This window comes from Cetorhinus maximus, chromosome 16 (genome assembly GCF_964194155.1).
Source record: "Cetorhinus maximus chromosome 16, sCetMax3.hap1.1, whole genome shotgun sequence".
Lineage (NCBI taxonomy): Eukaryota > Metazoa > Chordata > Chondrichthyes > Lamniformes > Cetorhinidae > Cetorhinus > Cetorhinus maximus.
Genome location: NC_135894.1, coordinates 14675942 through 14703063, shown reverse-complemented (window position 1 = coordinate 14703063; position 27122 = coordinate 14675942). Strand labels below are relative to the sequence as shown.

Below are 27122 nucleotides of genomic sequence, written 5' to 3'. Positions count from 1 at the left end.
AACAGCCTTGGTCTCTCCAACTTTCAGACAACCCTTGTGAAAATGCATACTTTCCTTTCAGCTCTGGGAGCGAGATCTGAATTTATCCCAGATTGAGGAGATAAAATCTCCACTTGCTGCTGACTGCCAATTTAGATTAGATTAGACTGCCTCAATCCACTTCCAATCGACAACATTAAGGCCAGAATCTTCGGGTTGGCGGCGGGGGCAGGCCCCGCTCGCCGATGCATAAAATGACGCAGGGTGATGTCGGGCGTGCGTCCAACGTCACCGCGTGTCATTCAGATCTTCAGTTCGGCGGGTGTGTGCCGGAGTCAGCTGTGCACCCGCTGAACTGTCAAACGCCTATTAAGACCATTTAGATATCAATTAAAATAATTAACAGAGCTGCCTGTTCAACCTTAAGGTTGGCGGCCAGGTGAAGGGCCCAGACGGCCTTCGCATTTATCACGAAACCTCATCCATGGGTGGGATTTTCCAAGCCCGATGGTGGCGGGCGTGATAGGTGGCATGCGGGGATAATATGGTGGGACCCACTTCACGACGGCAGGATGCGATCTTCTGCTCAGCCCGCCGACGGCAGGCCGTGTTTCTCGCCATCGGTCAGCAGGGAGCTAATTGTAATACATTAGCAAATAATTAAAAGGTCATCCACCAGGCTCTTGGAACCCCACCGTATTGTCTGTCCACGTCGGCGAGAAAGCACACTGACGTGTTTCACAACAGCACATAGGCGGTGTGCACTTGGCGGCCTTCACTTTGGGGGAACTGAGGTGAGTGAGCAGCAGCGTTTTCCACAGCTTGCCCATTGTTTACAGGCCTCAGGGGCGCCAGGGGAGGGGTGTGGGGGGAACTGATGCCTGGCTTCAGATGCGACTGCTGAGGGGTGGAGGGTGTCCGGGGGCAAGTGCTGGCCGGCCCTGCAGGAGACTGCTAAGGGCGTGGGGTCGAGTGCTGCCCTGGCGCTGCATCCCGCGTGCAGGCAATCGAGGTGGGGGGCAGGATAAGCGTGGGGAATGGCCACGCATTAGGGACACCTGTATAAACTGACCATGCCTCTGCAACTAAGACAGATTGGGCGTAACCACAGTGATATGATTGATGATTGGGGTCAGGCTCCTAACCTGCCCACCCACACAAGCATCGCAGAGGCACCAAAGGGCCACCAAGCTCTCCATACCTTACCCAACACCACCCCCAACCCCGCCCGCCCGGCACAGGCTTCAAGTCTGTCACCACTTAATTGGACCACAGAGCAGCTGGACTGCACACGTTGTACAGTCTCCTCACCAACGCTGGCCATGTAGCAGTCACTGCTGGAGGCGCTCACAGCCCCCTCCAATCTCAGCATCCTGGTCTGGACCCACATCGAAGGTTGACAGGGCAGCTATGCAGCGCACTCAACTCTGGCCATCTGAGGGTTGAGCAGCACTCTCTGGAAGTATTAAGGGGCGGTCACACAGGGCCAGGAAAGGTGCTAAGTACAGCCATGATAACCACATCTCTCTCTCTCTTTCATGCTGCAGAAGGACCACGTAAGGATCATGGATCCTGATGGCCTATAGAGATCGTAGAAGACGGAGGAGAGAGCAACTGAGGCACCTGGCTGGCCAACGGCAGGAGCAGCAACCTCATGAAGAAGGGACAGCAGGGGCTCCCTCACACGCTGCCCAGGGGCCGTGGCTGGTCGGCACCTAGTGACCCCCAGGGTGTATAGACGCCGCCTGCCATTCCTGCAGATGACTGAGAACCAGTGTCGCTGACCACTGTGCATGTCTAGGGACCTAGTGGCTCACATCTGCCACTTACTGCAGGACTTGGCGCCAAGGGGACATGGAGGGCATCCAATGCTCGTGGCTGTGAAAATGACTGCGGTGCTCAATTTCTATGCCAGTGGCTCTTTTCAGGGCTCCACAGGTGACCTCTGTGGGATTTCACAATCCGCCACCCACAAATACATCCATGAGGTCACAGATGCCAGCTTCTCCATGGCACACAACTTTGTGCATTTTGCCCGGAACTGGGACAGCCAGGATGCCAGGGCCTTTAGATTCGCCCTGATCTCGGGATTCCCACAGGTGCAGGGTGCGATTGACTGCACTCATGTGGCGCTCAGGTCTCCATCGCTACGCTCAGTGGACTTCATCAACCAGGGCTTCCACTCACTGAACGTGCAGTTGGTGTACGACCACCAGAAACGCATCCTGCAGGTATGTGCACAGTTTCCAGGGAGTGTGCACGACGCCTACATCCTCAGTCGGTCACAGATCCCTGCAGTCTTCCAGGGTCCACAGAGGCCATGGCTGATGACACCCGTGTGGTGGCCTCAAACTGTAGCAGAATGACGCTATAATGAGGCTCATGCAGCAGCTCGCAACTTGGTGGAGCAGACCATCAGGATGCTGAAGATGTGGTTCCAGTGCCTGGACCAGTCTGGTGGAGCCCTGCAATACTGTCCCGCAGAGGGTGTCACACATCGTCATCATCTGCTGCGTCCTTTACAACCTGGCGCTGCAACAGGGTGAGGAGCTGGCTGAGGAGGAGATGGAGGAGCTGCGTATCTCCTCCGATGAGGACGACGCTGACAGGGATGAGGGTGAGGGTGTCCTCAGTGGTGATGACGACTGCGGTGAGGCTCTCACACTGGCTAGACGAGGCAGGCACACTCGGGAGGCCCTCAGTTGTCAGGTTTGTGGAGGATGATGACGACATGCAGTGAGGTGTTCCCGTCGATCCTCACATCACAGCAGTGAACGTTTGACTCCAGTATGGCTTATCTCAGCATCAATACCCTCTGAGAGAATGCTCCTGTCATGGGGATGCAGTAGAGGCCCTAACAGTCGCTCGATCGCAGGAGGATGATGACAACATGCAGTGAGGGCACTTCATAGATCTTCACAAAGCCTCTGAGAATGTCTGACTCCTGTCTGGTCGAGGGCAGCTCACTGGCTGCATGATCAGGGCCATCTAAGGGGTGCAGCCATGAAACTTTAGATGCATCTGATGCTGTGTCCGCTTTCAGCACTTCAGGAGCTGGTGCACAGCATCACTGGTCACTGATGCTGGTGTGATGGGGGCCAGCCCCATCATAAAGGTGCTGAGAGCACACAGATTATGAGAGAACTCTGTGGTGCCTGCCCACTACATTCTGGCAGCAATGACCGGCACTGCTCAGTAATGTTTCCAGGGAGTGAGAGACTGGACCATCACTGTAGTCTGAAGGCCACACAGAGAACAGGGAAGAGACCCTGGACTGAGACACCTGCCTTTTATCTTGTGCAGAAAGGTTTCACATCAGAGTGACAAGTGTTGTTCATCAGAACAAGGAGCCACAGGCAAGGAGACATTCTTAGGAGTTTATTGACAATAGTGAACATTATGTACAAGTGATTAACACCCGTGCCCAGGCTGTGCAACTGATTCTCCTTAACTGGGATGTTTTATCGATCCCTTTAATCACACTTTGATTTGATATTTGTAAGTTTCCTTTAAATTTTGTCTTTGGTTCTGCAGTTCTCTAATTTAAGGGCTGTGTTTATTTTATCCCTCATTTTGTTAATTTAGTTTATTTGGTTGGCTCCAAATGAGTTAATTCTCCTTAACTGTCCTAACCCTGCAGCTACATCTTTGTGCTCCCCGGGCATCCGCAGTGGAGGTAGAAGCAGACTGCTGACTGTGACGCCCTTCACGCCATTTCCAACAGCAGGAACCCTTGTGGGTCATGCTTTCAAAGCAACTGGTTCCCTTTCCTGTGTTTTTGTCAGTGCCAGCTCTCGGCATCATACACAACTATTAGAAACACAGAAATTAAAAAAAATTAAAACACAGAGGAAGCGATTTGGCTGATTGTGTCTGTGCTAGCCAAAAAGAGCTATCCAGCCTAATCCCACTTTCCAGCTCTCGGTCCATAATGCAGTTTTCTTTTAAATGCAATGTGCATTTTCTCCTCTAACATTCTTTCAGGCATCTTTCCAGAAGAACCATCTGGGTCAAAAGTATTCTCCTCATCTCCCCTCTAATCCTTCCATCAATCACTTTAAATCTATGGCTCATGATTAATGACCTCCCTAACAAGGGGGATAGGTCTTTCCGATCCATTCGATCCAGGTTCCTCAATTAGATCTCCCCAAAGCCTTCTCTGTTCCAGAGGGAAAAAAAACCTAGCCTATCCAATCTGTTCTCAAAGCAGCCCCCACAACTGACCCCAAAGGATCCTCCTGACCATCCTCCCCACCCCGACCACCACCCCCGGACCAGTTAAGTAGGTGTTTATTTCTTCTAATTTCTGCGGGCTAGCATTTTCTGATGCTAGTCGGAGGTTACAGCCCATTATTTCCCTGGTGTATAGATTCAGATGCTACTTCCATTTGCTTTGTATTTAGGCCCAGTCCTTGCTTTCATGGTTTTCCTTGGACTTTTGACATCATTTTGCTTTACAGAAAGCTGGCTTTTAACCCTTATCCTTTTCTTCTTTTAGTACCCAACTCCTTAGTCACCAAAGGCAGAAGCAAGTATTCTCGGTCCTAACCAAATCACTACATCTTTGGGGTCATTACCATTAGTGACTTTGAAACAACAGTGAACTACCTGAGTAATAATAGAAATGTAAGTCCATGTTAACTCCATAGTTAGATTATTAAAAAAAAACACTATGCAACATTAAAAATAATCCAATATTTAGCTTTTCTTAATGTATAGAGAAAAATTGTCAAATGAATTAAAATAGCAAATTGGTTAGAGGCATTCTAATGGTATTTCTGCCCCTCCTCTGAACCTCTTACTTCAAGAGCTGCTTATATTTTTAAGGCTCAATTTCTTGCCAAGAAAATAACACTTTCCAAGTACAGTCTCAGTAGACAGAAAAGAACGGATGGTGCTCTACACTTCAGTAATTAATTCAACATGTTTTGTTGAATTGTCTTTTGGGTATAAATTAAGTTGCACATTTCCATAAACTTATCTGACCCCTTTAAAAAATGGAAGAACAGTTGCTAGTGCTGTACAAGATCAAGTTACAAGGTGGCAGAAAGGCACTTACCTCTTTTTCAAAGTCAGGTGGCAGAAGTTTAACAAAGTTATCTGGAAAAACTCCCCGTTTACCATTGATTTCACCTTCCCACCATCCAGCATCTGCACATTCCTACAGAAAAGAAATGAAGAATTAGAACTAGATCTAGAGATTCTCCTGCCAATCATAACTATTATATAGGGTTCCCAATCCTCCCAGATGAATGGATTTTCACCAAAATCAGATACCATCGTCCGAATGCTACATTCAGCAGCCTGAGAGGTCAACCATTTAAACTTCCTGTCACAGTGGCCCTCACTCCCCCTATGACGTCATTGGTTGGAGAAGCCAGCATTTCCCACAGAGTCAAGAGCAGGAGTGGCAAGCGATGTGCGGGAGTGGCACTGGAAGGGAAGTAACTGGTTAAAGGATCAGTGAATCCCAAGGACCTTACTCTGGGTTATCATCCTTGGCCAGATCCCAGGACGTGGTGGGAGACCTGGTTAGGGACCAATAACCCTTTGTTTAAAGTAGATACAGGTTGAGATTCACGATACCTACTTTTGAAATAACGCCACAAGATTCCACGGATTTTGAACAAACAAAAACAAAATATACAAGAAAAGTTCAGAAAGGTAAAAACAATTTACAATACACATCTTATACTCTAACATTCAGGGTAAGTATGAGGTACAGGGGAATTAACAGATGAACTATGGTCAAACACCACACTACAGAGTAAATGACAGATGTAACCAATACAGGGCCTATGGATTTCTCAAGAACCCACCCAGATGTCAGTAAACACCAAGTCAAACAATCGCACTGAAACTCTGTCTCACAAGGAATTCTCAGTTTCACCTTCAAAGATCTCTCCTTGGAATTCTCTCCAAATGTCGGTCCCACTCGGACAGCTTTAACAACGGCCCATCTCATAGGGTTTCAATCTCAACCTCCGAGATTCCTTCTCCCTGGATTCCCGAGTCTGCACTTCAGCCTCTACTTACTGGCGTAATTTCAGCTCTTTGCTTGACAGCTAGTTTCACTGAACTGGCACTACCCAAGTTACTGAAACAGTGGCCGGTAACGTCCTTTATAGGGAAGGAAATCTGCCATCCTGCCTGTGACTCCAGATCCACAGTCATGTGGTTGACTCTTAAATGCCCTCTGAAATGGTCTAACAAGCCACTTAGTTGTATCAAACCACTAAAAAGTCAATAAAAAGAAAAGAAACCGGACCGATCACACGGCACTGACCTAGGCACCAGAAACAACAATGGGAAACCCAGCCCTGTTGACCGTACTAACATTTGAGGGTTTGTGCCAAATTTGGGAGCGCTGTTTCACAGCCTGACATAGTCATACTCACAGAATCATACCTTACTGATCATGTCCCAGGCACCACCATCACCATCCCTGGGTATGTCCTGTCCCACTGGCAAGGCAGACCAACAGAGGCAGCGGCGGCAGCACAGTGGTATACACTCATTAGGGAGTTGCCCTGGGAGTCCTCAACATCCACTCCGGACTCCATGAAATCTCATGGCATCAGTTCAAACATGGGCAAGGAAACCTCCTGCTGATTACCACATACCGCCCCCGCCCTCCCCAACCCCCACTTCAGCTGATGAATTGGTACTCCTCCATGTTGAACATCACTTGGAGGAAGCATTGAGAGTGGCAGGGATGCAGAATGTACTCTGGGTGGGACTTCAATGTCCATCACCAAGAGTAGCTCGGTAGCACCACCACAGACCAAGCTGACCGAGTCCTAAAGGACATTGCTGCTAGGCTGGTCTGCGGCAGGTGGTGAGGGAACTAATAAGAGGGAAAAACATACTCGGCCTCATCCTCACCAACCTGCCTGCCGCAGATGCATCTGTCCACGACAGTAGCGGTAGGAGTGACCACCGCACAGTCCTTGGGGAGATGAAGTCCCGTCTTCACACTGAGGCTACCCTCTATCATGTTGTGTGCCACTACCACTATGCTAAATGGGATAGGTTTCGATCAGATCTAGCAACTCAAGACTGGGCAGCCATGAGGCGCTGTGGGCCATCAGCAACAGCAGAACTGTACTCAACCATAATCTGTAACCTCATGGCTGGCATATCCCTCACTCTACCATTACCACCAAGCCAGGGGATCAACCCTGGTTCAATGAACAGTGCAGGGGGACATGCCAGGAGCAGCACCAGGCATACCTAATAATGGGATGTCAACCTGGTGAAGCTACAGCACGGGGCTACTTGAGTGCCAAACAGCAAAAGCAGCAAGTGACAGACAGAGCTAAGCAATTCCACAACCAACAGGTCAGATATAAGCTCTGCAGTCCTGCCACACCCAGTCGTGAATGGTGGTGGGCAATTAAACAGCTCACTGGAGGAGGCGGCTCCAGAATTATCCCTATCTTCAATGATGGGAGTCACCAGCAGCTCATTGCAAAAGACAAGGCTGAAGCATTTGTAACCATCTTCAGCCAGAAGTGCTGAATGCATGATCCATTTTGGCCTCCTCCTGAAGTCGCCAGCATCACAGAAACTAGCCTTCAGCCAATTCGATTCACTCCATGTGGTATCAGGAAACAGCTAAAGGCACTGGATACCGCAAAGGCTATGGGCCCTGACAATATTCCAGCAATAGTGCTGAAAACTTGTGTCCAGAACTTGCCATGCCACTGCCAAGCTCTTCCAGTCCAGCTACACCACTGGCATCTACCTGGCTATGTGAAAATTGCCAGGTATGTCCAGTACACAAAAAGCAGGACAAATTAAACTACTCTCTATTAACAGTAAAGTGATGGAAGGGATCATCAACAGTGTTATCAAGCAACACATGCTTAGCAATCACCTACTCACTGATGCTCAGTTTGGCTTCCTCCAGGGTCACTCAACTCCTGGCCTCATTACAGCCTTGGTTCAAACATGGACAAAAGAGTTGAACTCCAGAGATGAGGCGAGAGTGACTGCCCTTGACATCAAGGTAGCATTTGACAGAGTGTGGCATTAAGGAGCTCTACCACTGGTGTCAATGGCAATCAGAGGGAAAACTCTCCACTGGTTGGGAGGGTTACCATTGTCACACCAGTGAATTCGAATCCCAAATTACTTATGGACATATTAAACTTTTTGGGGAAGTCGTGTTTTTTTTTTAAAAAGACATACAAGCAAAGACACTGAACCAAAGATGGCTGCGAATGTGAAGTAACCAATTTCTGTAAATTTCCTATGTGGATTACACCTGACTGACTAAGCTAGAGATAGCACGGAATGTCGCACCTAAAAAGGCGTCACGGCTGACTTCAGACAGAGACGCTTGAAAGGAAGAGATGAAATGCAAACGCCTGAGTTTTAGTCTCCTGAGGCTCAGAGACAACGGAGACTGATTACCACATCTCAGCAGAAGCCATCTCCTGTTGAGTTACATCTCAGAATGTGGAAATAATCCGAGTTGAAAAAAAATGGACTCTGGGTGAAAGACATTGTTTTTTTTCTCTTCCAGGAATACACAAGAAATGGGTTAAAAGCTAACTGCAGACCTGATCTGTGGGTTCTAGTTCTGGTGTGCTAGTGAGAGTCACAGCAGAAGATCATCAGCTAAGCACCCTTTTGCAACTTGTAGGCAAAGGCTCTCTCTTTTCTTTCTATTGCTGGAGACAAGTCAGCAAAGCCACAATCAAAAGGAAATAGGACAGCTTTTTCAGTTAATTTGCAGAACAAGTGTCTCCAAACCAACTGCTAAACTGCCAAAGTCAGCTCTACCAGAATCACCCAACTTAACAGCTGCAGCGTTTCGCCATCTACTCCTCACGGACAAGCCAAAGGCTAATTTATATATCTTTTAACTTTTATTTGGATTCATCTTCTGAGAGTATATATGTTGCGTTTTTATTATTTTTTCCTCAGGTTTTTTGTAAATAAAAAACATACCCTTTCTTTGACTCAAGAAAGCCTGGTTATATTAGCCCCTTCTAAAGCATAAATACATTTGGACTGAGAAAAGGTATCCATGAGGGTAGGGATCTATTTTAAATTAACCTTCTTGCGACCAACCGAGGGGGTTGAGTAAAGAAGGGAAGCTAGCTCAATCTTCCTCGTCCAGGAGCATAACAGATTGACATCCTGGTCAGGAAGTTAACTGAATTAGACTAGCCATATAAATACTGTGGCTACAAGAGGAGGTCAGAGGCTGGCAATGCTGCAGCATGTAACTCATAACCTGACTCCCCAAAGCCAGTCCACCATCTACAAGGCTCAAGTCGGGAGTGTGATGGAATATTTTGTACCTGTCTGGATGTGTGCAGCTCCAACAACACTCAAGATGCGTGACACGATTCGGAAAAAGCAGCCCGCCTCAAACATTCACTCCCTCCACCACCACCCACCTCCGACTCACAGTGGCAGTAGTGTGTACCATCTACAAGATGCACTGCAGCAACTCACCAAGGATCCTTCAACAGCACCTTCCAAACCCACGACCTCGACTACCTAGAAGGACAAGGGCTGCAGATGCATCACCACATGGCCTGCAACGGTTCAAGGCAGCGGCTCACCAACACCTTCTAAAAGGCAATGAGGTTTGGACAATAAATGCTGGCCTATCCACGACACCCACGCCCCATGAAAGAATTAAAAAAATACATTCTAAGATGACCATTCAACTGCACTTTGAACACTCCTAAAGTTGTAACTCTTCTACCCAATATAATAAATTATTCCTGGCTTCAGCTCAATTTGTAAGAGTGTAGTCTTTTCTGAATCCAGTCTAAATTTCATCATCAGTTGACTACGATTTGAGCTCCTGTGAGTGTCCTTCACATTTAAGACTTGAGTCCTGGTATTCTGTATGGTATCATGCGTCAGCTGTGACTCAGTCAGTAGCACTCTCACATCTAAGTCAGAAGGCCGTGGGTACAAGTCCCATTCCAGGACTTGAGCACAAAAACCAAGGCTGACACTCCTGTGCAGTACTGAGGGAGTCCTGCATGTCAGACATGCTGTCTTTCAGATGAGATGTTAAACCAAGGCCCTGTCTGCCTCCTCAGGTGGATGTAAAAGATCTTGTGGCACTATTTGAAGAGCAGGGGTCTTAGCCACAGTGTCCTAGCCAATTTATTCCTCAATCGATATGCACAAATTGGTTGCCATGTTTCCTACATTACAACAGTGATTACAATTTGAAAGTACTCGTTGGCTGCAAAATGTTTTGAGGTGTTTGGTGACCGTGAAAGGCACCATATAATTGCAAGTCTATTTTTTTTTGGGAATGTCCAAGATTGCTCTTTCACTGACTTGCTCTGTACTGTGATTCTATCAACCCTGGTAGGGTGTGGATGCCCAATGGCTAATTCCAAGGATTAGCTCATCTGACTTTCAATGGTGTTTCCTCCACTGAGGGTCTCGAACTCTTTCTCCAAGCCGTTATCCTCAGAGAATTCTGAACCACCTTCTGGCACTCAAGTGACAGGGAGCAGAATCTATTGCCTTTATAGGTTGCAGGTTTAACATCTGATCTAATATCTATTAATTCAAATTTACTTCCGTCTTATTTTATACTTGCGACCTTAGATTCTATTGCCCTGTTTTAAAGTTGTATTCTGTATTTACTCCATACAAAACCTTTAATATTTTAAAGTTTCAGTTCCTGCCTTCTTACTAAACCTGTAAAGGTCAAACTCATTCCAAACCATTCTTGTTCCTCTTATCTACATCTGCACCAATCATCCATGTCCCATGGCAATCAGAAGTGCACAGTATTCCAAGTCTGCCCTTACCTCATACTGTACAGTTTCAGCATAACCTCTAGAATTGTACCATCTTGGTTATGTACCCCAGTATTCTATTAGATTTTTTAATTCCTTTGCTGCACTGCCTACACATTGACAATGCCAAATCCATTTTCTCCACTTTCTTTTAGGGTCCCTGTATTAATTTAGTTTTGTTCATTTTGTACTTAATTTAAAAAAAATTCATTCTTGGGGGCGTCAGTGAAAAGTCCGACAATTATCATCATCCATCATTGCCTCGACAGGCTACTAATGGACCTTCTTCTTGATCTGCTGCATTCTGGGTGGTGAAGGTGCTCACTCACTGTAGTGATTTGATACAACTGAGTGGCTTGCTAGTCCATTTCAGAGAGCATTTAAAAGTCAATCACTTTGGTGTAGGGCTGGAGTCACATGTAGGTCCTGATTGTTCAAGGAGACGGCAGGTTTCCTTCCTTTGAGGGCATAATGTGAACTAGTTGTTTTTCCTCAGTCACTTTTACAGATGCCAACTTTCTTTTTTCTAGTTTTTTAAAATTAAAAATACAGAATTCAAATTCACAAACTCCCATGGTGGGATTTGAACTCATGTTCTTTGATTTATTAGCCCAAGCCTCTAGATAATCAAGTAACAATTTTACAAGGTAATTAAATATGAAAACATTTTTAATGAGCTCAAATCCAGAAATTTCAGTTACATTGGGGTAATGCCCAATAAGTTATTCATTTGTGGCTAATTGGGAATTCCGGTAAGATATGATTATTCAATAATCATAGACGCTGTTGTAAAGTGTACAATCTCAATACTCTCTACTGCTTATAGCTGGTGCACTGGTGTTCACATTTTTGGTCTCACGATAATGAGTGAAGCTGGAGGTCACAGGGCAAGGATGCAGAAACAGAAAAGAAACAAATATTCAGAGTTGACAGGATGCACATTATTGCTGAGGTGGTTTTGATGCCAGTGTGGTCCATGCCTTGTTAGCAACTCGCTAACTGTTCTTCAATTAAGCTCTGGAGATCACAATTGGGAAAATGCTGATGCGGAAGATACACAAACTGAGGGTGATAATGGTGCTGTTGTGTTAGTCATAGGTCATCCTCATGGATGGAGATGTCGAGAGAACATCTAACATCTTCCAGTTCTGGTGAAAGATCACTGACTTAGGAACATAGGAACAGGGGTAGACCATTTAGCCACTCAAGCCTTTTCCACTATTCAACGAGATCATGGCTAATAACCAACTCAAATCCACAATACCCGCCTTTGCCCCATATCTTTTAACACCTGAAACTTGAATACCACTTCTCCCTCTTCAGAGGCTGCCTGTCCTGCAGTGCTTCTGGCGTTTTCTGTTTTTATTTCTGGATTACCATTAGTTCAGTGTCAATAGCCAACAAAAAAAATATTAATTCACTTGCACATCAGGGAGATTTATTTTCTGCAATACTACATATCTATCTAGTGTTAAGCCAAATGCTAAATTAGATTTAAATGAATCTAGAGTGATTTATTAACAGTTGCTGTGCTGCAATACTGTTATCCCACAGTTATTCTTAAATGAACATAAAACCTCGCAACAAGGTTAATCTTTTTTTTTTATGGACTGGAGCCAGAAATGAAACTTATGAAAAGTCAAAGAAAGTTAACAATGCATCATCTTGAAAATCTACAAACCTTCTAATTGTTATAATTCTACTTATTCAGGAAATGGCATGGGATTCTTTTGAAAAGAAATTCAGCTGGAAAACTGTATAATAATGGGGCCACTGGCAGACATACCCAATTGGCAGCCTGCCGATTACACCCCAAGCAACTCAGTCTCCCCACCCCTCAATTCAACTGAAACAAGACTGGCTGTCAACACCAGCAATTTGGAGCATCCGAGAGCCGTAGCTCAGCGTTCTCTGTTGAGACAGACATTGCCATGGGATTTTACATTCACAAGAGTGCAGATATAAACGTCTACAGTATAAACGTCTTATCCAAAAGACATCACCTTTACATAGGTCATACAGCATAGAAACAAGCCCAACCAGCCCATGCTGGCGTTTATTCTACACTCAAGCCTCCTCCCGTTTTTGCTCATCTAACTCTATCAGCATAACTCTCTATTCCCTTCTCCCTCAAAATTATTTGGCTTCTCTTTTAATACATCTATAACATACACTTCAACCATTCCCTGTGACACCGAGTTCCACATTCACACCACTCTCTGGGTAAAGAAGTTTCTTCTCAATTCTCTATTTGGTTTCTTGTTGATGACCTTACATTTATGACCTCAAGTACCCCCTCAGTTCTGTACTGAAATGTATTTTAGCACAACTAATTGGAATCTCAGATTTTATTCAACCATTTATTAAGGTTAAATGTTAATCATTTTTAATTTACTGCCTATAGTTACATTCATTGCAAAAGCAGAAAAATATGTTTGTTAGAAACTCATCTCGCACTTGAACAATAACGTAACAATGATATCCCATCATGCAGTTTCTGAAGTGTGTAAGTGCAATTAAGTGTGGGGATTACCTAACCTTGACATGTATTTCCTTGCCTCAAACAAAGTTAGACTTCTCAAAAACATTATCCACGGTCACTGGTTAATTTATACCTAGAGATTATTACTCAGGCATCACCTGCTCACTGATGCGCAGTTTGATCACTCAACTCTTGACCTCATTACAGCCTTGGTTCAAACATAGACAAAAGAGCCGAACTCCAGAGGTGAGGTGAGGTGAGAGTGGCTACCCTTGATATCAAGGCAGCATTTGACCGAGTGTGGCATCAAGGAGCCCTGGCAAAACTGGAGTCAATGGGAATCAAGGGGAAAACTTTCCGCTGGTTGGGGTAATACTTAGCACAAAGGAAGATGGCTGTGATTGTTGGAGATCAATCATCTCAGTCCCAGGATTTCACCGCAGGAGTTCCTCAGGGTAGTGTCCTAGTCCCAACCATCTTCAGCTGCTTCATCAATGACCTACCTTCCATCATAAGGTCAGAAGCGGGGATGATTGCTGAGGATTGCACAATGTTCAGCACCATTCATAACTCCTCAGATACTGAAGCAGTCCATGCCCATATGCAGCAAGACCTACACAACATTTAGGCTTGGGCTGGTAAGTGGCAAGTAACATTCACGCCACACAAGTGCCAGGCAATGACCATCTTCAAAATGAGAGAATCCAACCAACTTCCTTTGACATTAGTGGCATTACCATTGCTGAATTCCCCCCGACCCCTATCTACATGCTAGCGGTTACCATTGACCAGAAACTAAATGAGGCTAGCCATATAAATACTGTGGCTACAAGAGCAGGTCAGAGGCAGGCAAATCTGCAGCAGGTATCTCAGCTCCTCACTCCCCAAAGCCTGACCACCAATTACAAGGCTCAAGTTAGCAATGTGGATTACTCTTCACTTGCCTGAATGAATGCAGCTCCAGCAACACTCAAGCAACTCGACACCATCCAGGGCAAACCAGCCCACCTGATTAGCACCCCATCCACCACCTTCAACATTCACTCCCTCCACCACCGACACACAGTGGCAGCAGTGTGCACACACGAGCATACGTATAGAAGTAGATCATTTGGCCCCTCAAGCTTGCTCCACCCCATTCAATAAGATCATGGCTGATCTGTTTGTGTTTCAAGTTCCACATTCCATAATAACCTTTGATTCCATTGCCTAACAAGAGTCTATCTACCTTTGCCTTAAAAATATTCAATGAGCCCACTTCCACCACCTTCTGAGACAGAGAGGTCCAAAGTTGCACATCCCTCAGAAAAAATTCTCCTCATCTCTGTCCTGTAAGGACGACCCCTAATTTTAAAACAGTGCCCCCTAGTTCTGGACTCACCCACAAGAGGAAACATCCTTTCAAAGTGCACCTTGTCGAGATCATTCAGGATCTTAGATACTTCAATCAAATAACTTCTCACTCTTCTGAACTCCAGTACAAATAAGCTCAGTCTGTCCAAATTTTCCTCATAACACAACCTGATTCCAGGTATCAATCTAGCAAACCTCCTCTCAACCTCCTCCAACACATTTACATCCTTTTTTAAATAAGATGACCAAAACTGCACACAGTCATCGAGATGCGGTCTCACCGATGCCCTGTATAAGTGAAGCATAACATCCTTACTTTCATGTTCAATTCCTTTCACAACAAAGGATAGCATTCCATTAGCCTTCTTGATTACGTGCTGTACCTGCATACTAACTTCTTGTGACATGCACTAGAACACCTAGATCCCTCTGCAACTCAGAATTCTGCAGCTGTTCTCGGTTTAAGCCTACTTTTTTGTTCTTCCTGCCAAAGTGAACAACTTCACATTTTCCCACATTATACCCCATCTGCCAGATTTTTGCCCACCTAACTATATCCGATTGCAAACTCCTTATGTCTTCTTCACAACATACCTTCCTACCTTTGCGTCATCTGCAAATTTAGCTACCATTCCTTCACCCCCCTCATATAAGTCATGGATGTAAATTGTAAATTATAAAAAATTGAGGCTGCAGCACAGACCCCTGCAGGACTCCACTCGTCACATTGTGCCAAAAAGACCCATTTATCCATATTCTCTGTTTTTTGCCAGCCAGCCAATCTTCTATCCAAGCCAATATGTTACCTCCTATACTATGAGTTTTTATTTTCTACAAAACCTTTTATGAGGCACCTTATCTAATGCCTTCTGGAAATCCAAGCACAGCACCTCCAAAGGCTCCCCTTTATCCGCAGCACGTTACTCCTTCAAAGAACTCTAATAAATTGGTTAAACATGATTTTCCTTCCACAAAACCATGCTGACTTTTCCCGATTACCTTCAGTTTTTCTAAGTACCCAGCTATAACCTCTTCAATGATCAATTCTAACACCTTCCACACAACAGACATCAAGCTAACTGGCCTATAGTTTCCTGTCTCTGCCTCCCTTTGTTCTTGAATAGAGGGGTTATATTTGCTACTTTCCAGTCTGATGGAATCTTTCCAGAATCTAGGGAATTTTGGAAAATTTAACACCAACGCATCTACTACCTCATTAGCCACCTCTTTTAAGGCTCAAGAATGAAGTCCATCTGGACCCGGGGACTTGTCAGTCCGCAGCTCCATGAGTTTGCTCAGTACCGCCTCCCTAGTGATTGTAATTTCACCAAGTTCCTCTCCCCCTTCCACCTCCTTATTCACAGCTATTACTGGAATATTTTTTGTATCCTCTATAGTGAAGACTGAAGCAAAATTTGTTCATTTCATCTGCCTTTCCGTATTATCTACTATTAACTCCCCATTCTCACTCCCTAGAAGACCAACACTCACTTTCCTTACTCTTTTCCTTTTTAAATAACTGCAGAAACTCTTGCTATCTGCCTTTACATTTCTAGCTAGCTTCCTCTCAATCTTATTTCTTTCTCCTTTTAGTCATTCTCTGTTCTTTATATTCTGACCAATCATCTGACCTGCCACTCATCTCTGTGCAGTTATATACTTTTTCCTTAAGTCTGATGCTTTCCCTAACTTCTTTAGTTAACCACGGATGGTGCGTCCTCCCTTTAGAATTTTTCTTTATAGCAGGAAGATACTTATTCTGAGTATATTGAAATTTCCCCTTTAATGTCTGTCACTGCTTCTCTATTGAGCTATCCCCTAGCCTTGTATCCCAGTTCACTCCAGTTAGCTCAGTTTTCATGCCCACACAGTTGCCCTTATTTAAGTTTAAAATACTAGTCTTAGACCCACTCTTCTCCCTTTCAAACTGGATGTAAAATTCAATCATATTGTGGTCAGCGCTACCTAGGGGTGCCTTCACTCTGAAGTCATTAATTAATCCTGTCACATTACACAATACCAAGTCCAACATAACCTGAGCTCTGGTTGGTTCCAGAACATACTTCTCTAAGAAAGTCTCTTGAAAGCATTCTATGAACTCCACATCCAGGCTACTGCTGCCAATTTGATTTTTCCAGTTTATATGCCGATTAAAGTCACCCATGATTACTGCCACCCCTTTATCACAAGCACCCAATATTTCTTCTCATGTACTTTGTCCTACATTGCTGTTACTGTTAAGGAGCCTGTAGACCACTCCCGCTAGTGACTTCTTTCCCCTACTATTCCTCATCTCCACCCAAACCGATTCCGCATCCTGATCTCCTGAACCAAGATCATTGCTAACTATTGCACAAATGCCATCCTTGATTAACAGTGTTCCCCTCCACATTTACCTAGCTTCCTATTCTTCTAAAATGTCATATACTCCTTGATATTCAGGACCCAGTCCTTGTCATCCTGCAGCCACATCTCCGTAATAGCTATCAGATTATATTTATTTACTTCAGCGTGCGCTATCAATTTGTTTATTTTGTTATGAATGCCATGTGCATTCAGATACAGAGCCTTTAGTTTTATCTTGTTACCTTTGTAACTTCTAGTTTTGATTGTTGGTGCATTCTTAGGTTTTTTCTCTCTGTCCCTTCCTGCCATTCTCTGACCCTCATTTCCCAAATTACTATTTTCCTCTCTGACCTTGTCTCTACTCTTTGATATACAACATCTTTCCACATTTGATGCCTTGTCCCCACCATTTAGTCTATAAACCTCTCTACTTCCCCAGTTATATGGTTCACAAGAACGCTGGTCCCAGCGTGGTTCAGGTGTAGACCAGCCCAATGGTACAGGCCCCACTTTCCCCAGTACTGGTGCCAATGCCCCACAAACCGAAATCCACTTCTCCAACACCAGTCTTTCAGCCATGTAGTTATCTCTCTAATTTTATGTACCCTATGCCAATTTGCACACAGCTCAGATAATAATCCAGAGATTATAACCTTTCAGATTCTGCTTTTTAGTTTAGTGCTTAGATCCTCATACTTCCCAAGCAGAACCTCTTTCCTAGTTCTATCTTTGGTCATTGGTACCTACATTGACCACAACAACCGGATCATCCCCCTCCCACTGCAAGTTCAAGGGTGGACAATAAATGCTAGCCTAGCCAGTGACATCCACATTCCATGAAAGAAGAAAAAAAGACATTACTTTAAATGTGTTAATTTGAAGTGCCTTGATTTCCAAATCAAACTAACATGAAAGCTAGAAAGACAATTTAAATCTAGTTATTTACTGAAATGAGAAGTTATTAAATCAACAATATTGTGTTAAACTAAGTAATCCTAGTTTTCCTTTAGATCATTAAAATTAGGCTAAATTTTCAGGATACTCAGTAGTTCATTTTTCATAAATCACTATTGTCCACTGCTTTTATTCAATAGCATACTTCGAAAAAGAGAAAATAACACATCTCTCCTTGTAGTAATTCACTTCCTATCTTATTAAAGAAAGGATACCTGGAAAGGATAATTTTATAAAGTAACATTCATATAATATATATATGAAATAATACATAATCTTCATACCTTATTAATAATAATTACGATCTCTCCTTCTCTGATTGTCAGCTCATCTTCATTCTGTGCTTCATATGGGAATAGTACTTTGCAATATTCCTTACCTTAAAGCAAGCACGCAGTGAATCATTAAACAATCAGCATCATGGTCTGCTGAAGTAAATAACTTGTCAATTCATACATTTTCACAACATAATAATTCACTCCAGTTGCACCTGTATTACTGATGACAATGGCCGAGTCCCTTTTTGGTGTTAAGATTGAAGAAGCCAAAATGGTAACTTAGTTCCAAATGAAACAGTTTGTTGCACCTGTGTGACATTTCCCATCACCATAAACAACTCACCACAATAATTTAGTGAAGTGAGCTCCTGTACATTTTTGGTTAAGTCTAAAAATTTAGAACACACAGCGAGGGCAATAAGCTGAACACCTAACATTACCCAGGAAATATCACTAGAGCTTTTAATTTTATAGCCAACTGCAACTTATTCTCAGAACTCAATAATCTCAATATTTATACAGCCTTTTTAGCCTAGCCAGAAAAGTGACTTGCCTACCCAACCTTACATCAATGGTGACACTAGTGGAGAAATAAACTGGGACCTGGTATGTTGCGATATTCATTTGGCATTAACAATTAGATTCAATTTTACTTCACTTTGAAAGCAAGGGGTTTTTTTTTACCTGCGCACAATAATAATTTCACATCACCGTGGTTAGAATTGGTGAAAATGTACACAGCAGTAAACTGCTTTAAGTACCTGCTTTTAAGAAGGGTAAGTTGTACTACACAACAAATGTTAAAGCAGGAAACTTAAAAATCAATTCAAAGTTATACCACTGGCATTGCTGGTGAAAAGGAGAGGTCACCAATTTCAGGCTGCCTGATTATAAAATCTGAGCACTTCCAAAAATTAATTTCTAATTCTATGTTCAAAGCTGCCTATTCAGAATTTTAATAAAGCAGCCAACTAACACTGTTAGGAGATCAATTCTGCCAGGTTTTGAATAAGGAGGAACAGCAAAGTAAACTTACTTAAGCGGTTTTGGCTTTCCACTGAAGCTAAAAACTTATACAGTGTAATTTGGATGTTACCACCTAACTTGATTCCAAAACGAAGTGCAGTGAGAGAGCAGTTGCTCCAGAGAGCCTCACTCTACTTTCTCCACTGTTATACTGGACCCTAACTCCAGATTCAAGCTGTATTTATATCCTAACTGCAGTGGCAGTGCAAGGACAGAACACTATGCACCAAAATTACACTTGCAATATAAATGCACACTTCAATTCATCTGTCTCAGATGATGATCAGGCAGATGTAGGAAGAAAATCTAAAAGATTACATTATTAGAAAAAGTCAGGAAGTCAAATATAATACCGCACACTGTTAATGATGATCACAGAGTAATTCAAATATTCAACAATGTCGCTAAAAGTCAAAACCAAGGTAAATTTACTGAAGTGTGAAGACTCGCAACAGCCTTTCAGTAATAAAAATTCATTATCAAAATGTATTATTAAGAGGTCAGAAATATTTTATTTTGCCTTTAATATTAGGAACCTAAACAAAGCATATTAATTCACTATTACACTTACCCTTAGGCCTGTTGTCTGGGTCGGACTTTATTGGCTCCTGAGAAGACACAGCTGAAGCTAACTTTTTTCCAGGAGGCTAAAATAAATAGTGCAATAAATGACATGGTTAGCAAAACTTGCACTTCCTATCTCTGCAGTATCCCTACATCCTTGACTCTGTAAATGAATGGTTGCAGTATGATATCCTGAGGTCAATACCATGAGTAGAATGATATAGAATCCTACAACACAGAAAAAGGCCATTCATCCCACTGTGTCTGTGCCAACTCTTTGAAAGAGCTATGCAATCAGTCCTACTCCCCTGCTTTATCCTCATAACCCTTCTCATTTATCCCATCAAAGATATTTATCTAATGCCCTTTAAAAGATACTACTGAACCTGTTTCCATCACCAAGAGGCAGTGCATTCCAGTTCATCAGAACGCACTACGTAAATCAAATTCTCATCCCTCCTCTGGTTCTTTTGCCCAAGGTTAAACAACAAGAATCAAATGTGTAAAAGGAACTTGCGCTTGTGAAATTAGCAGTACACCATTTCTAAAGGGGCAACAGGGACTTCACAGTGAAGCTCCGTTTTAGTCTTTTCACATACCGTATAACATTTTTACTGAAAGGTCACTGACCTGAAACATAACTGTTTCTCTCTCCACAGATGCTGTCAGACCCACTGAGCATTGCCAACATTTTTTGTTCTGACTTCTTCTCTTGTTCTCCAGCCCCCTTACAATAAAGGCCAATACATCATTTACCAATGTAATTGCTCACAGTCCTTTCCATATTTTGTACACAAGGACAACCAAAAATGCCTCCGAACACCAATATTTAATAGTTTCTCATCATTTATAAAACATTGTTTTTCTATTCTTCCTACCAAAGTGCTAAACATCACAATATACTCCAGCTGCCACCTTCTTGTCCATTCACTTAACCTGTCTGTAGTCCTTTGCAGATTCCTTTTGTCACCGCGGTTTACTTTCTCACCTAGCTTTGTAGTGTCAGCCAACTTGGATACACTACTCTGGGTTCCTTTGCCTAAATCATGAATATGGATTGCAAATAGCTGAAGCCCAAGCACTAATCCTTGCAGCATCCAAGTAATAACAGCTTGCCAACCTGAAAATGATTCATCTATTCCTAATCTGTTGTCTGTCCTTTAACCAATCCTCTCTCCTTGCTAATATATTATCCCAACCCCATGGGCCCTATGTAACAACTTTATTAAATGCATTTTGAAAATCCAAATATGCTACATCCACTGGCTCCCTTTTATCAACCCTGCTAAGTTCATCCTTAAAAAAACTCTAAAAACAGGATTTCCCTTTCATAAAACGTTTAACTCTGCATAATCATATAATGATTTTCTAAGTTTTGTAGCACTTCCTTAACAATGGATTCCAACATACTCCCTTTGACTAATGTCAGGCTAACTGGCCTATAGTTCTCTGTTTTCTCTCTCCCTCCATTTTCTGAGTAGTGGTGTTATATTTGTTATCTTCAAATCCACCGTGACCATTCCAAATATAGGGAATTTTAGAAAACTATGACCAATATATCCGTCATTCTGCAGCCATCTTCTTTATGTATAAGCGAACATACAAATTAGGAGTAGGCCATTTGGCCCCCTTGAGCCTGCTCCTCCATTCAATAAGATCATGTCTGATCGGATTGTGGCCTCAACTATTTCGCCTACCCCCAAAAACATTCGACTCCCTTGTTAGTCAAGAATCGATCAACCTCTGCCTCAAAACATTCAATGGCCCTGCCTCCACCGTTCTCCAAGAAAGCATTCCAAAGATTCATGACCCTCTTCTCACCTCTGTCTTAAATGGGAGACCCCTTTAAACTGTGTCCCCTAGTTCTAGTCTCTCCCACAAGGGGAAACATCCTTTCAGCATCCGCTCTGGCAAGTCCCATCAGGATCTTATATGTTTCAATAAGATCACCACTCACTCTTCCAAATTCCAATGGATACAGGCCCAGCCTGTCCAATCTTTCCTCAACCCGGGTATCAGTTGAGTGAACCTTCTCTGAACTGCTTCTAGCACATTTATACCCTTTCTTAAATAAGGAAACTAAAACTGTACACAGTACTCGAGATGTGGTCTCATCAACACCATGAACAACTGTGGCAAAACATCCCTATATATTTTATATTCCAATCTCCTTGCAATAAACAACAACATTCCATTTGCCTTCCTAATCACTTGCTGTACCTGCATACCAACATATTGTGATTCATGTACCAGGGCGCCCGGGTCATTCTGTATCTCAGAGTTCTGCAATCTCCCTCCATTTAAATAATATGCTGCTTTTCTATTTTTCCTGCCAAAGTGGACAAGTTTACATTTTCCCACATTATACTCCATTTGCCAAATTTCTTCCCACTCACCTAACCTATCTATATCTTTTTGTAGCCTCCTCGTGTCCTCTTCAGAACTTATTTTACTACCTATTTTTGTCTCATCCACAAATTTAGCAACCATACTTTCAGTCCCTTCATCCAAGTCATTTATATAAATTTTAAGTAGTTGAGGCCCCAGCACTGATCTCTGTGGCACTCCACTCGTCACAGCTTGCCAATCCGAAAATGGCCTGTTTCCTGTTGGCTAACCAATCCTCTAATCCATGCTAATATGTTCTCCCCTGCACCATGAGCTCTTATTTTGCATAGTAACCTTTGATGCAGCAACTTGTCAAATGCGTTCTAGAAATCTAAGTGCAGCAGATCCATAGGTCCCCCTTTATCCACATTGTTTGTTACATCCTCAAAGAGCTCCAATTAATTAATCAAACATGATTTCCTTTTTACAAAGCCATGATGACTACGCCTGACTGCACTGCGATTTTCTGAGTACCCCACTATCAACTTCTCAATAATAGTTTCCAGCAAATTGCCTATGACAGGTGTTAAATTCATTGGCCTGTTGTTTTCCTGCTTTGTGTCTCCCTACTTTGTTGAGTAAAGAAGTCACATTCGCTATTTTTCAATCTGATGGGACTTTTCCAGAATTTAGGGAATTTTGGAAAATTAAAAACCAATCCATCCACTGTCTCAGCAGCCACTTCTTTTAAGGCTGTATGGGCAGAATATTGCCGTCAGCATGGGGGTCAGGCCCGACACGCCGATGCGTAAAATGACATGCGATGACGGCGGGCGTGCGTCCCGGCGTCATTCCGATATTTCATTCGGTGGGCGTGCGCCGGGGGCGGCTGCGCACCCACCAAACTGTCAACGGCCTATTAAGACCATTAAAAGAACAGTTGAAGTTGTTAACCATGCTGCCCGTCCAACTTTAAGGTTGGCAGGCAGGCGAAGAGTCCAAGCGGCCTTCACATTTTTCAGGAAACCTCTTCCACGGGCGGGTCGAGATTTCCTGAAGCTTTTATAAAATAATTAATTAAATTTTGCAAAATTCACAAACATGTCCCAGCTCATGTGACATTGTCACATGATGGGACATGCTCAAATCATTTTTTACTTCCTTTATTAAAAAGTATTACTATCAACTTAATCTCCCTGAGGCAGCTCCGTGCCTCAAGGAGATTGCTGTGCTTTCTCGCGCATATGCGTGAAGAGTGCAGGCCCCAACTCTTCCCCCCCTCCCCTACCTGCACAGGTAGTGCTTAGAGCTACGGAACGCATATTACGCTGGGCGGGCCTTAATTGGCCTGCCCGCGTAAAACGATGGTGTGCAGCCGATCGTGGGTGGCGAGCCCAGCCCACCTGACATAGGCAAGATTCAGCCCTATGATAAAATTCATCAGGACCTGGGGACTGGTCAGCTTTTAGTTCAAATAATTTTGTTAGCACCCTTTCCCTGGTGATTGCACTTGTTTTAAGTTACTCCCTCCCTTTCGCCTCCTGATTTCTGGAGATGTTATTTTTATCATCTACAGTGAAGGCATATGCAAAATATCTGTTCAATTCATCCACCATTCCCTCATTTTCCATTATTAATTCCCCAGTCTCTCTCTAGAGAGCACCAATGCTCACTCTTACTATCTGTTTTTATATTTATAATTACTTTTCTCTCATACTCTTAATTTTTTCCTCCTTTTTAATCTTATAGTCATTTTTTTGCTGATCTTTACATCCTGTCCAATTAGAACCAGCCCAAGGACATAGGCCATCAGGTGTAGGGGATTTGCCAGCTTTTGGTCCCATTCATTTCTCCAGTATTTTTTCTTTTACTTGCTTTAAGTCACTCAATCTCATTAGGCCTTTGGTTCCTTAGCATTTCTGGAACTTTTAAAACTTCTGCTGTGAAAATTGATGATAAACTATATTGTGAAACATCTCTGCCATTGCCTATTCTCCATTATAATCTCCCCTGTCTAAGGGGCCCACATTTACTTCCACTAATCTCTTCCTTCTTAAACTCTTGTAGAGGCTCTTCCAATCTGTGTTTATATTTCTTACTAGTTACTCTCATTTTGTTTTCTCCTTGTTCAACTTTTTGGCCATCCTTTACTGGTTTCCAAAACTCTTTTAGGCTTCCTGTTTATATCCTTCTTGTCAAAGTTAGAAGTCTCTTCTTTTAATCTAATATTACCCTTAGGTTAGTCCTTAGTATCTTCAGTTAGCTGCAGAATTTCCCATGGAGGTTTTATTTCTCAACTGAATGCATATTCATTGAGAATTATGAAATACTTATTTAAATGTCTTTCATTGCTTTCCTACCATCATAACTCTAAATTTAATTTCCCAACGTACCTTACCCAGCTTTATTTAAGGTTAAGGCTCTAGTTTCAGACTTAGGTATGTCACTCTCAAACTCAAAGTGAAATTCTATTATATTATGAACCCTCTTCCTTCTATCATATTATGAACCCCTTTCCACCAGAGGATTGCTTATTATATGATCACTAATTAATCTTGCCCCATTACACAAGACAAAATCTAAAATAACCGGTTTGCTGTTGGGTTCCATTAAATATTTTTCTTAGAAATCATCTCCAATGCGTTTCATGAGCTTATTCTTCAAATTACTGTTGCCATTTGATCTGTCCAGTCAATATGAAAATTGTAGTCCCCCTCATTTGTTGAATTAACAACAATGCTTACATTACATAATGCCAGCTCTCAGACCTGCGCAAGTCATCTCTGGCAGGGGGGAATACCTCATTGCGTCAAGAGTATAAATACCAAAATACAATTGTTACAGTGTACATTTGCTCTACATGGTAATTAAACAAGTACTATTGACAACAATATAGTTTATAACTATGTAGGTTATGCACTTAAGTTTCACTTAGATCCCCAAGAATTCCCTTAAACTTTATGATATCTTAAAGTTATTTACTCCTGTAGGGACCACCCATAAGCATGCCACAGTTCTCCCACGTTAATTCTCCTCGGTTCCAGCCATTCTCAGAGGTAAAACTTCCATTTTCATCTCTTGACTGCGGACATCTCAGTCCCTTGTTCTGGTTACTTTCCAAATAGTTCCAAGCTAATCTGCATGTTGCTTTCTTTTGCCACAAGAATCTGCAAAGACCACTACCTTCAAACTAGACAATCGCCCAGCTTCTTTTCTCTCATGAAATCCATACTGAGATTAAGCTTCACCCGCATTCCACGTGGTGAATGAAGTTAGCATTTTCTCTGCTCACACTGCAGGTCTAACTAATTGTCATGTAGTCTTTTGGTAGTACAGAACTTGAGTATTGCTGAAAAAAGAGACCTGTCTAAGCTTTTCATCTTGCACTCATCAGGGCACTCGCAAGAATACCAATACAAGGGGGAAAACAACAATTTATACCGTATGTGAAATGAATGCTGATTGGTTGGCAAGAGTCGTTGCTATGGAGAATGCACCAGTGATGGTGACTGACAGTTAACTGCCAAACATTGTTTGAGATTTAAACCAGACAGATTGACCCTGTTTCAAGACGTTGCCCTGAGGAATGAGTCAGCAAATGGCTGTCACTTATTTTGTTTAACTGAAATAGGCGCAATGAATGTACATGTTCTTTCTGTCTGCAAAGAACAGGGCCTTGTGTATTAATATATGTAACTTCCAGTGGACATAAATGCGCCACACTGTGAGCTCGACTGACAATCTTAGATTGGTTGTCAGCGTAATTCTTAGCACATTGAGGATTATTCAGTAAATGTTGTTCAATCGCGGAATCACATCTGATGTTGGACACTGCTTTTTGAGTTTTGCAAGCACAGGCTGGTTGGGTAGTCTGCATCACACTAGCACTGTAATTTATATACCACATTACTCATTTGTGTGAAGGCAGAACGTCTTTTTGGCTTGACGGCAGCATCCCATTAGTGGCAAATACCACTCATGTTGCTGCTGCATAGTAGCAGCATGAAACAGCTAGCTTCATCTGTTGCTCAAATTTTTGAGATAGCTTGCCCTTCCAGGGTAATCTGAAGTAGGCTGGGCACTTTTCAGGGCTGAAAATGATGGCCTTAGGTCCGTTCATGAGTGTGCGTGAGATACAGCGTGAAATGATCTGATCAGGGTAAGCGTTATCCTGCAGGATGTCTTTGACGCGCCCTATTTCAGACTCAAGCTTGCACAGAAAGCAATGGCTCAGGCCCTATTTACAAGGTTACTGATAAGATAAGGCCAATCTTATAGCATGTGGAACTGTAAGAATCCCAATATGTACACTGGCCAGTGAAGGTAGACTTGCAGTAGATCATGGTAGAGAATTCCCTGGCAGATTTCTTAACTAGTACATCAACGGAGTTCATTTGACTACTCCATTTCATAGGTGACTGAGCAGGATGGAGCCCATTAAGGAATGTAAGAAAATTATTACATGCAGCTGCGGTTTTAAATATAGCAAACGTATCATCCACATATTGGAAATATGCAAGGGGTAGGAGGTTAGGTGTCATTCCATCAAAAACACATCTCTCATGGAGCCCAATAAAGGTGTTTGCGAGAGCTGGGCCTAGAGGGGATCCCATGGCAACAACATCTATTTGGGCATACGTGGTGTCATTAAAACTGAACTCAACTGCGTGAGTTGTCGAGTTCATAAGTTCAATGAATACTGATTCACGCAATGGTGGCGGGTCTAGATCGCCATGATAAAGTGCCACAGTACAAATGTCTATGGCTTCCTTGAGTGGAACATTAGTGAAACACAGACATAGCTATCGATATGCAAATCCTGTGTGGCCTTCGTAAATGTGAAGGAGTCCTTCATTGCGTATGTGGAAAATTTGTTCAAAACTGGTTGTAACAATTCGCCCAACCATTTGGCCATGTCATGTTGTGCAGAACCAGTCATAGATAAGATGGGATGTGGAGGGGCATCACTTGTGTGTGTCTTGGGCAGCCCATACATATGCGGACGTAGCCCATTCTTCAAAG

General features: G+C 43.1%; 1 protein-coding gene across 5 annotated transcripts in view; it reads right to left on the bottom strand.

The window, feature by feature from the left end:
- sh3kbp1 (SH3-domain kinase binding protein 1) overlaps positions 1–27122 on the bottom strand; it is a 261615-nt gene that overhangs the window by 61223 nt on the left and 173270 nt on the right. For all 5 annotated transcript variants that reach the window (XM_078559394.1, XM_078559396.1, XM_078559395.1 and 2 more), the window contains 3 exons: positions 19780–19855; positions 18189–18283; positions 5039–5140 (listed from right to left, as the gene is read on the bottom strand). In XM_078559394.1, the coding sequence (XP_078415520.1) occupies positions 5039–5140; positions 18189–18283; positions 19780–19855 (273 nt within the window). The remainder of the gene's footprint in view (positions 1–5038; positions 5141–18188; positions 18284–19779; positions 19856–27122) is intronic.